The 15,715-nt window shown below is 39.2% G+C and overlaps 5 protein-coding genes across 7 annotated transcripts; 4 read left to right on the top strand and 1 right to left on the bottom strand.

The window, feature by feature from the left end:
* The first annotated feature begins 39 nt into the window (after positions 1 to 39).
* Positions 40 to 1,342, top strand: LOC18010401 (1-Cys peroxiredoxin PER1). The gene is made up of 4 exons (XM_006393413.2): positions 40 to 256; positions 425 to 573; positions 717 to 845; positions 925 to 1,342. Exons 1-4 carry the CDS (start codon positions 139 to 141, stop codon positions 1,177 to 1,179), a joined length of 651 nt encoding a protein of 216 aa, XP_006393475.1. The 5' UTR covers positions 40 to 138; the 3' UTR covers positions 1,180 to 1,342.
* Positions 1,343 to 1,599: 257 nt separating this feature from the next.
* LOC18010405 (dolichol-phosphate mannose synthase subunit 3) lies at positions 1,600 to 2,785 on the top strand. Its single transcript, XM_006393412.2, has 4 exons — positions 1,600 to 1,717; positions 2,181 to 2,287; positions 2,380 to 2,487; positions 2,641 to 2,785. Exons 2-4 carry the CDS (start codon positions 2,186 to 2,188, stop codon positions 2,698 to 2,700), a joined length of 270 nt encoding a protein of 89 aa, XP_006393474.1. The 5' UTR covers positions 1,600 to 1,717; positions 2,181 to 2,185; the 3' UTR covers positions 2,701 to 2,785.
* A 132-nt stretch (positions 2,786 to 2,917) lies between these two features.
* LOC18010404 (signal recognition particle 19 kDa protein) lies at positions 2,918 to 5,077 on the bottom strand. 3 transcript variants are annotated; one of them, XM_006393410.2, is made up of 5 exons: positions 4,945 to 5,070; positions 4,769 to 4,807; positions 4,472 to 4,648; positions 4,278 to 4,377; positions 2,918 to 3,273 (listed from the first exon to the last, which is right to left on the bottom strand). In XM_006393410.2, the coding sequence occupies exons 2-5, from the start codon at positions 4,790 to 4,792 to the stop codon at positions 3,113 to 3,115; spliced, it is 462 nt and encodes a 153-aa protein (XP_006393472.1). In that variant the 5' UTR covers positions 4,793 to 4,807; positions 4,945 to 5,070; the 3' UTR covers positions 2,918 to 3,112. The 3 variants fall into 3 exon arrangements, with proteins under 3 accessions (XP_006393472.1, XP_024006140.1, XP_006393471.1); XM_024150372.1 differs by having other exon boundaries at positions 4,779 to 4,807; XM_006393409.2 differs by lacking the exon at positions 4,769 to 4,807 and having other exon boundaries at positions 2,921 to 3,273; positions 4,945 to 5,077.
* Positions 5,078 to 8,857: 3,780 nt separating this feature from the next.
* LOC112083002 lies at positions 8,858 to 9,481 on the top strand. Its single transcript, XM_024150724.1, has one exon. The coding sequence runs from the start codon at positions 8,858 to 8,860 to the stop codon at positions 9,479 to 9,481; it is 624 nt and encodes a 207-aa protein (XP_024006492.1).
* A 902-nt stretch (positions 9,482 to 10,383) lies between these two features.
* Positions 10,384 to 15,443, top strand: LOC112083001. Its single transcript, XM_024150723.1, has 5 exons — positions 10,384 to 11,501; positions 11,660 to 11,777; positions 11,859 to 11,975; positions 12,157 to 15,342; positions 15,393 to 15,443. Exons 1-5 carry the CDS (start codon positions 10,384 to 10,386, stop codon positions 15,441 to 15,443), a joined length of 4,590 nt encoding a protein of 1,529 aa, XP_024006491.1.
* Positions 15,444 to 15,715: the final 272 nt, after the last annotated feature.

Below are 15,715 nucleotides of genomic sequence, written 5' to 3'. Positions count from 1 at the left end.
AATCTACATACAAGTGTGTGATCTCTCTATTTAACCGATCATTATCTCAATTCCCCCTTACAACTACTACACATCAAAAGTTAGCAAACAAAAACTACACATCAATATAATATAAAGATTCATATATCAAGAAAAAAAATGCCAGGGATCACACTAGGAGACACGGTGCCGAACCTTGAAGTGGAGACAACGCTTAAAAATTTCAAGCTTCATGACTACTTCGCCGATTCTTGGACCGTCCTCTTCTCTCATCCCGGTATATATCTTGATTCATCCGGTTAAGTCTCGGTTTTTTTCATAAATGAAACCGAAATCAGCATCCTGTATCAAATATTTTATACTATAGATTTATTAATTACTTTTGTTACAATTCTACTTTTTGATTTCTGTGATACATACCGTATTGACTTTGACGGTTACTCAGGGGATTTCACACCGGTATGCACGACGGAGCTCGGTGCGATGGGCAAATACGCTCATGAGTTCGAGCATAGAGGTGTGAAGCTCCTTGGTTTGTCTTGTGACGACGTACAGTCACACAAAGACTGGATCAAAGACATCGAAGCCTTTACGGTATAGTTAAATCTCATGCACGCAAACAAATACACAACAAGTTACCAATATTTGATCTAGCTAGAGATCATATTTTCGTTATGATTATTGTAAAATAACACTGTGTTTTATTTGTGTGTGTGTGATATGTACAATTAATATAGCCTGGAAGCAAGGTAAAGTACCCGATAATCGCTGACCCGAACAAAGAGATCATTCCTCAGCTTAACATGATTGATCCAATTGAGAATGGTCCGTCTCGTGCTCTTCATATCGTCGGTCCTGATTGTAAGGTATTAATTGATTATAATTAGTTTACCTAACTGCAAATAGATATGATATATTTGTTGCTTATTGAAATTTTTATAATAGATAAAGTTGAGTTTCTTGTATCCATCGACCACGGGACGTAACATGGACGAAGTGTTGAGGGCTTTAGACTCGTTGTTGATGGCGTCCAAACACAATAACAAGATTGCAACTCCGGTTAACTGGAAACCGGACGAACCAGTTGTGATTTCGCCTTCAGTGTCAGACACAGAGGCTAAGAAGTTGTTTCCTCAGGGTTTCAAGACTGCCGATCTCCCGTCAAAGAAAGGCTATATGCGTCTCACCGATGTTTCTTGAAATACCAAAAAAAAAGAGAAATAAACAAATACTAATTATGTTGTAGTGTATAATAATAACGTTTATAACGTGTTGACTAAACATAGAATAACTACGTCTTGTAAACGTATCGTGTGTTCTTGTGTTGTACTCACGAGGGTTATGGCTAAATTAATAAAATTACCGTATGTTTTTTTTCGTTGAGTGAGTGTAAAAAATTATTTTTGAAAATTAAATTAAGGGCAAACGAAATGGTTAAATCTCACTTTTTTACCCTTTTTTGGGTGCAAAATCTTTAATCTATCCAAAAAAGAAAAGAAAGGGTGAAAAAGTTTGAATTCGATCTGAAACCGTATCAAACCGATACAGAGTGAACCGAAATCTGGATTAAAGTGATTTAGACCGGGTAAATAAAGTGTAGAGCATACGACACCGTATGGTGTTTCTCTTAATTTTGATTCGCATAGTCGCTTGTTCATCGTTGTTGACGGCTAGTACTTGGATCTTCTCTTTTCCTTCCCCGATCTGATTTCATCGTTTCGGATCTCATCTATTAACTGTGAGTATATTTCGTTCCTCCTCGATTTTGTGTGGCTAGTTCTCAATTAACGCTTAATCGGGTTAGAGAAATATCTCCTTTCGGTTCGTTTTGTCTATTGCTTTGCCATGGAATTAGCGTGATTTTCGTGGTGTAGTTTGTAGCTAATTCAGTGCCAAGATCCCATCTATTGACAACTGATTGCTATAATTGATTTCTTCTTGTGGTGATGAGAGGTTTTGACCAGTTTTGGAGATGTTTAGTATCGTTTATCTTGAGGATTATTTGATGATCATGTTTGTTGCCCTGGAGGTTCGGTTGTAAATTGTGAAAAGTTAAATTTGATTATGAGTTGTTTCAAGTATGCTCGGTGATTGATTTGTTTTCTACAACTTCTAAGACAATGTGCATCAATCAATATCTGCATTTCTTTTGTACAGCAATGCTTAATACTTTTATATGAATTTTGTTTTTGTTTTCAAAGGACAAATGAAGCATATAGTAAAGATATTGAGCCTGTTGGTGGCAATATCTGCCTTCTGGATTGGTCTTTTGCAGGCTGCGATTGTTCCTCGAAGCCATACATGGTTGGTGAGTAACCCATCAAGTTATTGTTCTTGTGTTTGGTTTCTTGCTCTTTTGAAACATAGGATTGTGTTTCTGATTTGGTAATGTCGCCGCAGCTACCGATCTACTTTGTAGTATCTCTCGGATGCTATGGTCTATTAATGGTTGGAATCGGGCTAATGCAGTTTCCTACCTGTCCCCAAGAAGCTCTTCTCTTGCAGCAGGTGATAAGCTCTTTGTTTGCTAAATCTTCTAATCTTGCTCTTATTTTACACTCTGTTCATTGTTTTGAGTAATGTAATCCAGTGTTATTCTTTGTTGAATTTTCTTCAAAATTTGCTAATTCAGTGTCTTTTGTCTAATTGTGTTGGTTGCAGGATATTGCAGAGGCCAAAGACTTCTTTAAGCATAAAGGGGTCGATGTTGGATCGGATTGACACAATAGCTTTTTAACGGCCAAGCATTAGAAATAGTTTTTGTTATTGACAAAGATCTTAAAGAGTTAAAGGTGCTGTTTGGATAGTTTTCAGTTGAACAGTGTTTCTGAGGCCAAGCGCCCCATTACGCAACACAGCTTATGCATCTAAATCGCAAAAGCAACAATAGATATTTATCTCTGTTTCGCTTTTTTATCATTCTTCCTTGTCCAACAGTATCTATGGATGCTGTCAAAAAATGTAAGCACAGTGATGAAACCAACGATAGCTTAGGGGTTGAAAAAAAACTATGTTCTCTTTGAAACACTGTTGTGTTTTCTCTGTAAGTTCTAAAAATTAAAAGCCATAGAATCTGATGCGAGGAGAAAAATGATTGACAGAGGGAGTAGAGAGAAAGAGAGAGAGGGCTTGTTTATCTCTTCTTCTTGCCACCTTTGCCTGACTTTGAAGAAGTTCCAGAGGTTGAAGTTGTGGCCTGAGGTTCCTGCTTCTTCGCTTTCTGAGATTCTTGCTTCTTCACTCTCTCCGGATGTCTCGGCACCAGCTCTGCAATTTTCTGCATCAGTTGCTTCCCTGCAAACATATATCACCAACACAATGAGCACATCATATGTCTGAAAGAACACCTCGCAGTGCTACGCAGGTGGAGTCTTTACTTGCAAAGCATGTAAAGCTGCAAAGCCAAATGGATATCATATATCCACTATTTTTTATGGGCATGAGGATAAGATCAAAGCAAGCAAAAACATCTAACGAACAAGCAACTTGGACAATGATTTTATGCCCTCATTTCTGCGTGTTATGGTCTAGCTAGCTATACAGATGCAACCGTATCAATGCAAACACAAATACAAACACATCAGGAGTCTTGCAAATTGCCAAAGATTTACTTGAAATAAACAAGTTTTATATATAGCTCATTTAGCATCTGAGCCTGCCATAGTGTTATGCAATGATATCATAGAAAACACAAGCACCTATCAAAGCCGAAAAATTCAAAACTTAACACAAGGATCTGGATAAAGAGTTAGTGAAGATCGATATAAAATGAGGTAAATGCTAGAACTTGCACAATAACCTGAAGTTCCTTAAGCGTACGATCGATATGTACAAAATATATAACAACTTGTTTTCGCACATAAGGTTTTTATAATAGTAATGCTGACTATAACTGAAAAATTTAGGGATCACTGGATAGAGCGTCCGGATCAAAGGTTGAAATTGCTGCTGACATAATTTGAAGATCAATGAAGAAGTTCCAATCAAGATTCAAGAGATATGATGAGATAACCATTGTTCAAAAGTTCATATTAGAGACCAGAGTTGAATACCCAACTACAGCTTAGATAGCAATCAAGCTGGAATCAGAAAACATTCACAGGAAAGTTGAACACATCCACACATGATTCACAAGGAGAGATACCAACCAAACAACAAGAGTTACTAAAGGCAAAGGAAAGCTAATTACATGTTAGTATTTTCTAAGTCAATGAAGACTGGCTTCTGATTTCAGGTCAGGTATACAAAAACACAAGCTCAATTCAATTCATCACTAGGGTAACAATATAAGGTCTTACTTGAAGTAATGGCTGGATTGAGTAAAGTGCCATCTTCCCTTTTCAACTGCACTCTCACTCTCCCTACTTGCATGAAATCTCGCGGGTACGCTTTGTCAATCTGGAAAAACACCATAAGATCTCAAATCAAAATCAAAAGACCTCGCAAAGACAGAGATTTTTTCCCAGTAAATCCAATAGGATGAATTGATTACCTCGACAGCACTAGGGAGTTTCAAATGCTTGCAACAGTCACTAATCTCAATGCAATTAGGGTTCTCACATGCTTTACTCAAACTGATTCTCCTTCCCTCAGCTACAGTTTTCTTTGAGTTAATATAGACTGGATACATCACTACCCATTTCTTGATGTTGAGTGCTCCACTATCCATCTACAGAATCAATAACCAAATAGATTAATCCAACTTTTAAACCCAAAAAACCAAGATACCAAATTTTATATCTTAAAGCCATTAAACAAGGACGAATGTGTTCATCATCTAGAAACATACGGCCCAATACCCGATTAAACCCATGTAAATTACACAGATCTGTTTCGATTTCCAGGTAATTCACAAGCATCGAGACCCCAAATCGTATACATGCGCAAGAAGGAAGATAACTAAACTTTTTGTTTCCACGAAAGATAAATTTATACATAATCTTAAAAAAGAGAAGAGAGACGAACCAGGGATTAGATTCTTCGAAATCTAGAAACCAAGCTTTTCGATTGCTACGGATCAGAAGAAAATCGATTAGGGGAGGGCAACGAAGGAGAAGAGGAGAAATTTCCCAGTGAGAGATTTTACGTTTGACCTCGCATTGATTTTTGACTTGTTTGATTATAATACCGTCATCTAAAATTGAACCATACAGAACCGGATTTAACCGGAAATTCCAAATTGTAAAATTGATTTTGATTCGCTTAGGCCAGGTCATTGGGGGGGTGTTCCCGGTTTTTGGCCCGGGATCATATGCGTTTTGCATTAAAAAAAAATGAAAATGAGCCCAACACGGAAGATTCGGGTCGTGCGGACGAGCCCAACGACTCCGTGTCTGAGCCATATGACGTTTGATGATTGGGCGTGAAAAATGAGAATTTTACGTGAAAAAAAAACATTCGAGGACGAAAATCATTTTTCTCTTTCCCCGAGTTTAGGGTTTTCTCGTGAGTCTCTGCGGTGATTTTGGCGATTCCGTCACCGCCTGTGTTTTCCGTTGATAAATCCCGGTGAAGCTGCCATCCGAGCATCATCCTTCCATCGATATAATCCTGGTAAGCTTCTACTCTTCGATTTTTCTTTTTGGTCGTTTGGATTTCGAGTTTTTAGAGATTGAGATTTTTGGGGAAAAAAATCAAATGAAATCTGGGTTTTTTTTGAGTAATTAGGGTTCATTACTTGTACATAGGTACGCTTTCATGGCCGTATTCGAAATTGCATGTCGAATTTGGGAAAAATCTACAAAGTGAAATTAGGGTTTTTACGATTGGAGAAAAAATTTGGGGGTTTGTTTTGGGGTTGCAATTGGTGTGTAATTCAATGAATTTAGACACTGATTAAACTATTTGTGAAATGATTTAATGGTTTTAAGCTTAGAATCTGAGTTTTGGTTTCGATGTAATTCGAGTTTTCAATAATGGGGGAGTATTTGGGGCCTTTGTTTAGATTCGAACTGGGTTTCACTTGATCTATTACCGAAATGTTTAGATTCGAAATGTTTGGGGCTTTTTGAATAGATTCGTAATGTTTAGATTCATATTTATGATATTTATGAATGAGATTATCGAATGTTTAGGGTTTAGAGTGCTAATAAGTCTATCAGATTATCGAATGCTTATAGATTATTGAATGTGATTATCGATTGAGATTTGAATCATTTGGTGGCTCTTATTTATGATACCCGTGTGAACTGAAATGTTTTTTCTGATTTACATTGTCTGTTGTGCTAAGTATATGGAATTAGTTTAGGATTTAGTTGTATAGTACTGATCAAAATCTTGTTTTGTGGACAGAGTATGCCAAGTTACAGTAGCGGTTCGTAAGAGGAAGAGGTGCCTTATTGGGCTTACGCGGATGCCACGTATGGCATCCCGGAGAAGTGCTTTTGTGGCCTGGTTGGGAAACTCAACCAAAATGAAGCCGGACGGAAGTATTATTCCTGCCCTAAGTGGATTGATGAGGTAAGTTGTGTGAGTTAACTTGTAGTTTGTTTTGGTTGTATCAATCGTTTCCTAATAGGTTGTATTATTCGTTTCCTAATAGTTTGTTTTACATGTAGGGCTCTTTTGACCACATTCACCAATGGTGGGATCGTGCGGTCACAGAGCAGTGTGAAATCCTCGCGACAAGGATAGAGAACCAGCATGCAATGATCGCGAGCATTGATCGGGGAAGGATTCAATCTGTAGATCCAGCCATAGGAGAGGCCCGTGAGGAGCAAGCAAGGCGTAATGAAGAAGTTCTTGAAGAGTTAACCAGGCTGGAGGGAGAAGTACGGTTTTTGAAGGACCGCATTGGTGCTCAAGGTGAAACCATATCAATGCTGATCTTTTTTGTGTTATTGCACTGCTCGCATATATCTGTAGGGTTTAGGTTTCGGTTAGCATTGAGTACTAAACTATTTAACATGGTCTCTTTTAATCTTTTTTGCTGAGGATCATTTTGGACTCTACGTGGACAAGGGTTAGACTTCATGGCATACGGTCCTTCATGGCATATGGTGCAAAGTGAAGGTTAGTTCTCTTTAAACCGTATCGGTTGTTTACGTTTAGTTGGAACAAGAATTGTGTGTGTTTGATATGTAGTTTAGGTCTTTTTAATGCTTGACATGACATGGCAGATTTATGTAATTAATACCTTGTCCGAGAACTCAAAAACTTCTTTGCAAAGTTGAAAACTGTCTTAAAAACTTAGGATCATCAGAAGTTCCCTTGTTTAGCACACAAGGTTCTGATGATCCGTCTGATCATGCGTTGAAGAGAAAAGTCTGGAGTCCGAAGGAAGACGTCCTCCTTATCTCTGCGTGGCTCAACACCAGCAAGGATCCCGTTGTGGGAAACGAACAGAAGCTCGGTGCTTTCTGGTAGAGGATCCAGCTCTATTACAACGCTTGCCCGGAGCTTGAAGGTCTGCCAAGAAGAGAATGGTCGCAGTGTAAGCAACGATGGAGAAGACTCAACGACCATGTCTGTAAATTTGTGGGTTCCTACGCAGCTGCAGAGAAGCAAAAAAGTAGCGGTCAGAATGACAATGATGTAATGAAGCTTGCACATGAAATTTTTGTCAATGACTATGGCATTAAGTTTACCCTTGAATACGCCTGGAGAGAGTTGAGGTTCGATCAGAAATGGTGCACGACCAGCTTAACACAGGAAGGTGCATCCGTAAAAAAAAGAAGAGTAGAAGACTCGGCGCAGTCGTCATCATCAATGCCTGGAAGCGTGAACGATATTGAAGTGGAGCCTCGGCCTCCCGGTGTCAAGGCGTCGAAAGCCAATGCGAAGAAATCAGGAGGCTCGAAAGCTGAAACCAAAGATATGAAGGACTTTTCTTCCATGTGGGACATGAAACTAAAAGACCTCGAATTGAAAGAGAAGATCAGGGACAAGAGGATTCTTGAGAGCCTTTTAGCAAAGAATGAACCCCTAACAGATGTTGAAATTGCTTTGAAAAACAAGTTAATCCGTGCTATGTATGATCTCTAGGTTAGAACTTAATATTTCCTTTGGCTTGGACTTTTGTGTTTTTGGCATTTTCGTTTACCTTGTGCTATTTTTAGGATCTACCTTTGTTCTGATATTGTTAGTTTTCATTAAGTATGAACTTCTGCTTTGTATACTTGAGAGAATATATTCTTTTGTGTACTATGCGTAGCTTAGCTTACATTGTGATCTTTTGTTGCTTCTGACGTTAACGTGTTTTGTGCAGGGTGTGTCACAGCAAGTTGCTTTCCAAGATGCGTCTGTGACCATATGCTCTACTTTGTAGGGGCCAGATGCTTTTGTTGTTTTCCCTTGTAACCGCATATTTAGAATCTTGTAATATGGACCATAAGTTGGCCAACTAGCTTTGTAGCCACAGCTTCTATCTATCGGCCGTGTATTTATATGTGTTCAGACAGTTATGTTTTCATTCAAACCTCTTTGCAAATTTTAGTCATATTGTTGTTTCTTTTTTCCATCTTCTCGGCTAAAAAAAAAATTCATCAACCTTTCCCAAATTCCATATTCTCTTCTCATTCAAACTAAAAACACTTTGTCAAACACAAAAACTTGGCCAAATTCTATCCTCAAATTTTTCCTCTCCTTATCTCTAATCACCAATATCTAAAAAATTTATAATGGCAGCATCATCAAGCCATGATCGATTGGATGATGCATATGATGATCGATTAGATGATGAATTTGATGATGCCTTTGATGATGCTTTTGATCAGAAGTTTGAGGATATGTTCAATTCTATCGTCAACGCAGAAAAAAGAAAAAAGAAAAAAAGAGCATACATTGAAAGAGAGCGTGAACAAGGCCACGTTCGGTTATGGAACGATTATTTCAGCGATGATGCTACTTACCGTCACATATATTCCATCGCCGTTTTAGGATGAACAAAGATTTGTTCATGCGTATAGTTGATCGCCTTTCCAATGAAGTACCGTACTTCCGGCACCGAAGAAATGCCATCGGAAGATTAGGTCTATCTCCTCTCCAAAAATGTACTGCGGCAATTCGTATGATGGCATATGGTACCGCAGCTGATGCAGTTGACGAGTATCTCCGGGTTGGTGCTAGTACAGCGTTGTTATGTTTGGAAAATTTCACCGAGGGTATAATATCCTTGTTCGGTGATGAGTATCTGAGAAGACCCACAGCTGATGATCTTGAACGCTTACTGAACGATGGAGAGGATAGAGGCTTTCCCGGGATGATAGGAAGCATCGATTGTATGCATTGGGAGTGGAAGAATTGTCCGACTGCATGGAGAGGGCAATATACACGGGGGTCAGGAAAACCGACAATCGTTTTAGAAGCAGTTGCATCACACGATCTTTGGATATGGCACGCATTTTTTGGACCTCCAGGTACATTAAATGATATAAACGTTCTTGATCGTTCTCCAGTTTTTGATGACATCTTGCAAGGTCGAGCTCCAAAAGTAAGATATTGGGTAAACGGTAACGAGTATCGTTTGCCATATTATCTAACCGACGGTATTTATCCCAAATAGGCGACATTTATACAATCAATTTTATCTTCCACAAGGAGAGAAAAATAAGTTATTTGCAACAACTCAAGAATCCGTCCGAAATTATGTGGAGCGAGCTTTTGGCGTTCTGCAAGCTAGATTTGCAATAATAAAAAATCCAGCTCTTTTTTGGGATAAAGAAAAAATTGGCAAGATTTTGCGGGCTGCTATCATATTACACAATATGATAGTAAAGAACGAACGACATAGCTGTAGTCTCTTCAATTTACAAGAATTCCAACAACCAGAAGGAAGCCGAACTTCGTATGTTGATTGGACATATTCTACAAATAGACCTACAAATATTGCAAATTTGATGATGGCAAAACGAAACGAGATCCGTGACAACCAGATACATAAACGCCTAAAAGCGGATTTAATCGAAAATCTCTGGAATAAACTTGGTACTTCTTAAATGTTTTTAAGTATTTCTATATTTAAAAGTGTTGTATGTTTTGTAATTTTCTTTCAATAATTTGTTTATTTCTGTACTAGATGTATTTCTCTTTTCTAAATTGTATTTCTTTTTTTTAATAAAAATGTGTTTACTTTTACTTTTTTAAATATAAACAAAAAAAAAGAAAAAAGAAAACGAGAGAAAAATGTTTCTGAGGGCGATTCGTAACGGTTACTTTTCGCTCATCGGAAGTGATTGTCCGGCCACGTCTCTGCTTTCTTTTCGGCGACATCGTGCCGGTTTCTTTCCGCGGTCCACGTTCTCTGATTCGGATGAATGGAACACGTTCTCTCGCGGTTTTCATCTCTCATCGTGCATCATTGCACACGATTGGAAACCGCCGTGGCCACTCTATAAATTTCAATCCGGGTATGTCTCTCAATCCCACACTACTTCCTTCCCACAAATCTTCCAAATTTCCCAGAAAATGAGTGAAAGCCTTCGCCAAAGAATGCAAAACATCAATCTCGGTATTACTGATGAACCGGTTGCTCTTCCATCGGAAATCATCAATCATGCGGTGGCAAATAACCAGTTTTCTCTGGTGGTGGTTCCTCTTAACCGGAGGAAACAAAATTTGAGGGCTATGATTTCGCAGATGGCGCGAGTCTGGGGGCTAGATTCAGCAACTACTGGGCGTATGATTGGCCAAAACCAGATCCAATTCATGTTTCAGTCCGAGGAAACCATGAATCTCGTACTATGTCGTACCCCCTGGTCTTTCGCTGATTGGATGGTGACGGTTCACCGTTGGTCTCCAAATCTCCCTGACGACGCTAGTAAAGTGATTCCCTTCTGGATCCAGATCAGGGGAATACCACTTCAATTCCTTTCCAGGCCCACCATTGCATTTATCGGAGATCTTTTTGGGCAGGTTGTTGCAGTGGATTTCGATGAATCTTCCACCCGAGTAGATTTTGTTCGTGTTCGTGTGCTCTGGAATGTAGATAATCCTCTGCGTTTCCAAAGGAATTTCCAGTTTGAAGCCGGTGTGAACACGGTGATCTGTTTCAAGTATGAGCGACTTCGAAACTTCTGCAAAAGATGTGGAATGCTCACCCATGAGAAAAAGGAGTGTCCTCTTCAGATGCCAGGTGAAGACCCTTTCTCAGAATCTGATGGAGATGATAATGACGAAGATGGAGGTAATGATCCTAATCTCGGTGCTGGTGAGGCCCACAAAAATCCTCCTTCAAAGACGATTTCTGATCCGCTGGGTGGGTCAGCTTCTCATGAAGCTAGTGGTGTCAATGCTGGTATTGTTGCTGTTCAACCGTCGGAAGAAGTACTTTCAGAGGAGGAGCGCCGACTTCAAGCGATCAGAAAGGCAAAGGGGAAAGGACATGTAGATGCTGCTGTCGAGAGGTTTGAAGCATCTGCTCGGGAAGGTTTCAATAAAAGGAAACGCCAAGAAATTGAGGAAATGTTGCAATTTCCATATCAAAATGGTCAGGCGGACGTGTGCCTGGTCAAGAAAAGAGCTTGTGATGATGAATCTCAAGACTCATGCTGGATCAACCAAGAAATAGACAGAGCCGCGGGGGGGTCGGTTCCCTCATTGTTTCCCCCATGAAGATATGCTCCTGGAACTGTAGAGGGGTGAAGGGATCGTTGTCGGAACCATGTCTGAAGAATTTATGTCGCAAGTTTAGTCCTGATGTTGTGTTTTTAGTTGAAACTTTAAATGTATCCGATGTTGTTAGGGATGTAGCTGTGTCTTTAGGATATTTCAATGTCATTTGTGTGCCTCCTCTGGGTCGTAGTGGAGGATTAGCTGTGTTCTGGAATGATGATGTTAAGGTGTCTAGTCTTTATGAAGATGTAAGGTTGATCGACCTGTTCATTCAGTTCAATGGAATGGAGTTCTTTTTATCTTGTGTTTACGGACATCCTGCTTAACAGTATAGACATGAGCTCTGGGAAAGACTGGAAAGGATCAGTACAACTAGAAATGGTCCTTGGATGCTAGTCGGAGATTTTAACGAGATCTTATCTAATGAAGAGAAGATCGGTGGTCAAGTAAGAGGCGAATGGAGTTTTCAAGACTTTCGAAATTTATACAGCGCTTGTGATCTTCATGATTTGAGGTATCGAGGTGATAAGTTTTCATGGGTGGGAAAGAGGTATAATCACACTATCAAAGAATGTTTGGACAGAGTTGCAGTAAACTCTGAATGGTTGGCTACTTTCCCTGCTTCAGAAGCTGAATTTCAGGGCCTTATATGGATCGGATCATAGACCTGTTATCACTCATGTGGCTTTTGTTTCTAATCCTGGTCCAAGACGTTTCCATTTTGATAAGAGACTTATTCAACAAAAAGACTTCAAGGATTATGTTACCAGAGGGTGGAACTCTTCTAGTTTATCAGAGAATAAGTTTATCACAGATCAGATAAGAGAATGCAGGAAATCTTTGGCTCTTTGCAGAAGGAATTCTAAACTTAGCTCGGCTAAGAAGATTGAATCTCTTCAGTTAGAGTTAGATCATGCGCTCCAGTCAACAGGTTCAACTCGTCAAAGGATTCCATACATTCAAAAGGAGTTAGTTAATGCGTATAGAGATGAAGAACTGTACTGGAAACAGAAGACCCGAAACGCTTGGTTGAAAGAAGGTGACCGTAATACCCGATTCTATCAAGTCTGCAAAAAGGCAAGATTCTCTCGAAACAGGATTCATACCATTCATGATGATGTAGGTCGTCAATACAAAGGAGATAAGGAGGTTGGCAAACATGCAGAAGCTTTTTTCAAAAAGATATATTCTAGCAGTAACCATCCGGTCAATGCTCAAATATTTGAAGGTTTCACAAGTTCAGTCTCGGATACAGTTAACTCTAGCCTAACCAAGGACTTCTCGGATAAGGAAATCTTTGATGCAGTATGCTCTATCGGTGCAGACAAGGGACCTGGTCCTGATGGTTTTACAGCTAGATTTTATCAGGAATGCTGGGACATAGTGGGAAAAGATGTCTCCAAAGAAGTTCACAGATTCTTCTCTACTAGTGAAATGAAACCTGGTTTAAATCATACAAACATATGTATGATTCCGAAGATTAGTAAACCGGTAACCCTTTCTGACTATAGACCGATCGGTTTGTGTAATGTTATCTACAAAATTATCTCCAAACTGATGGTCTTAAGGTTAAAAAGCTGTCTGAATGATATTGTTTCTGAAGAGCAGTCTGCTTTCATCCCAGGAAGAATGGCTTCAGATAACGTTTTGGTGGCAAACGAGCTTATGCATTCATTAAAAGTTAGGAAAAGAGTTTCCCAGACTTATATGGCAATCAAGACTGATGTTAGCAAAGCTTATGATAGAGTTGAATGGGGTTTTTTGGAAGCTACACTTCGAGCTTTTGGATTTGCTGAAACGTGGATCAGATGGACTATGGCTACAGTTACAACTGTATCATATTCAATTTTGATCAATGGGAGTCCGCAAGGTTTGATTGTTCCGGAGAGAGGACTTCGTCAGGGTGACCCTTTATCACCATATTTATTCATCCTATGCGCTGATGTACTAAGCCACCTTGTTAAATCTATGACAATGAAAGGCAAGATCAAAGGTATAAAGATTGGCAATGGAGTTCCTCCTATTTCTCATCTGTTGTTCGCAGATGACTCTCTTTTTTTCTGCCAGGCCAATAACAGGAATTGCAAAGCTCTGAATCACATTTTTAAGCTCTATGAGGAGAATTCTGGACAGATGATCAATCAGAGTAAATCCATGATTACCTTTGGGTCTCGGATTCCAGGAAATCAACAAGCCAGGCTAAAAAACATTCTGGGTATACAGAATCAAGGTGGAGGAGGCAAATATCTGGGTCTGCCCGAGCAATTTGGTCGAAAGAAGACTGAAATGTTTAAGTACATTACAGATGCAGTAAAGAAAAGAACATCTTCTTGGAAATCAAAATTTTTGTCTCCAGCTGGTAAAGAGGTTTTACTCAAATCGGTAGCCATCTCCATGCCTGTGTATTCTATGTCATGTTTCAAGATTCCACTAACAGTCGTGAATGAAATAACTAGTATTCTATCCCGATTCTGGTGGGAGAAGAATGAAGAACAAAGAGGCATCTCTTGGGTGGCTTGGAACAAGTTACAACTCACTAAGAAGGAAGGCGGACTTGGTTTCAGAGATTTAGCCATGTGTAATGATGCGCTTCTCGCTAAGCAGGCATGGAGGCTATTCCAATATCCAGACTCTCTATTTGCAAGACTTTTCAAGGCCAAGTACTATCGGGAAAGTACGGTTCTTGAAGCACGTCCTCAGAATCAGCAATCTTTTGGGTGGTCTTCAATATTAGTGGGTCTTGAACTATTAAAACAGGGAGTCAGATATAATATTGGCTCAGGAAAAGATATCAACGTTTTTTCAGACAACTGGCTTCCTTGTGATTTCCCAAGACCTGCTTCAGGAGAGATTGTGGAGAATTTGAAAGTAAGAGACCTTATCACGTCAACCTCAGTTTATCGGAAATGGAATGAAGACTTGCTGGATACGCTTGTGGTAGAAAATGATAAGGAGGTGATCAAAAACATTTTTTTAGCACAAGAAGAGGAAGATGACAAACTGATATGGCATTATTCTAAGGATGGGGACTACTCAGTTCGTTCAGGATATTATTTGGCTCGCCGCTTAGCAGATCCAAATATGAACAATGTTCCTCCTCCTCATGGTGATCCCATTTTGAAGGATAAAATCTGGAAGCTTAACATTGTACCAAAGCTGAAACATTTTCTCTGGAGAATCGTGTCCAAAGCTTTGGGAACAGCTACTAGATTGCAATCCAGAGGCATCTATATTGATCCAAAATGTCAAAGATGTGGTTTACAAGATGAAACTATTAATCATCTTTTATTTGAATGCCCGGTGTCTAATATGATGTGGAGACTAGCAAACTTGCCTATTCCAAGTATCCTCTGCCCTTCTCCTTCCTGTGAAGAAAACATCCGAAGCTTGATTGATTTGCAGGGTGATCGTACTCTTACAGTAGAACAAAGCCTTATTCCTCTTTGGCTCTTGTGGCGCATTTGGAAATCCAGGAATAATCTTATTTTTAACAAGCAGATTCCCCGTCCATCTCAAGAGGTTTTATTTGCAATTTCAGAAGTCAAACAATGGGTACAAGCAACTAAAGAGTGTTCTCTTAACACTAACAGCTCTATTCCTCCTTCTTCTCGAGATAAGTCATGGTCTCGTCCCATTCCAGGTTTTTTTAAATGTAATTTTGATGCGGTTTATAATACTACATCTAGACAAGCCTCAAGTGGATGGATCATAAGAGATGATAAAGGCATAGCAAAATACTGGGGATCTATGGCGTTAGGGGATACAAACTCTGCACTGGAAGCTGAAGGAAAATCCCTCTTAGCAGCTCTGCAGGTATCGTTTATGATGGGATATCAGCACATTATTTTTGAAGGGGATTGCAGGTCTCTTATTCAAAACTTGAAAGGGGAAGACAAAGATTTTGGGATCCATAATCTGTGCAAGGACATCTGGACTTGGGCTATGAAATTTAGAAGTGTCGACTTCAAGTTTGTTTATAGACACTGTAATGAAGCGGCTCATCAGTTAGCTAAAATTAGGAGTCCTACACTTAACTTTTTTTCAAATTGTTGTAATCCTCCATTATGGCTTACTCCTTATCTACATAAGGACTATGTATCCTCGATACCTTCCTAATTTAATATAAATGTATTTCAGTCGAAAAAAAAAAAATAAAAAAAAATTTTTAAAAAATATTTATTTGGGA

Source organism: Eutrema salsugineum, unplaced genomic scaffold, assembly GCF_000478725.1.
Source record: "Eutrema salsugineum unplaced genomic scaffold, Eutsalg1_0 scaffold_7, whole genome shotgun sequence".
Taxonomy (NCBI): Eukaryota; Viridiplantae; Streptophyta; class Magnoliopsida; order Brassicales; family Brassicaceae; genus Eutrema; species Eutrema salsugineum.
This window is presented reverse-complemented; position numbering and strand designations above follow the sequence as displayed.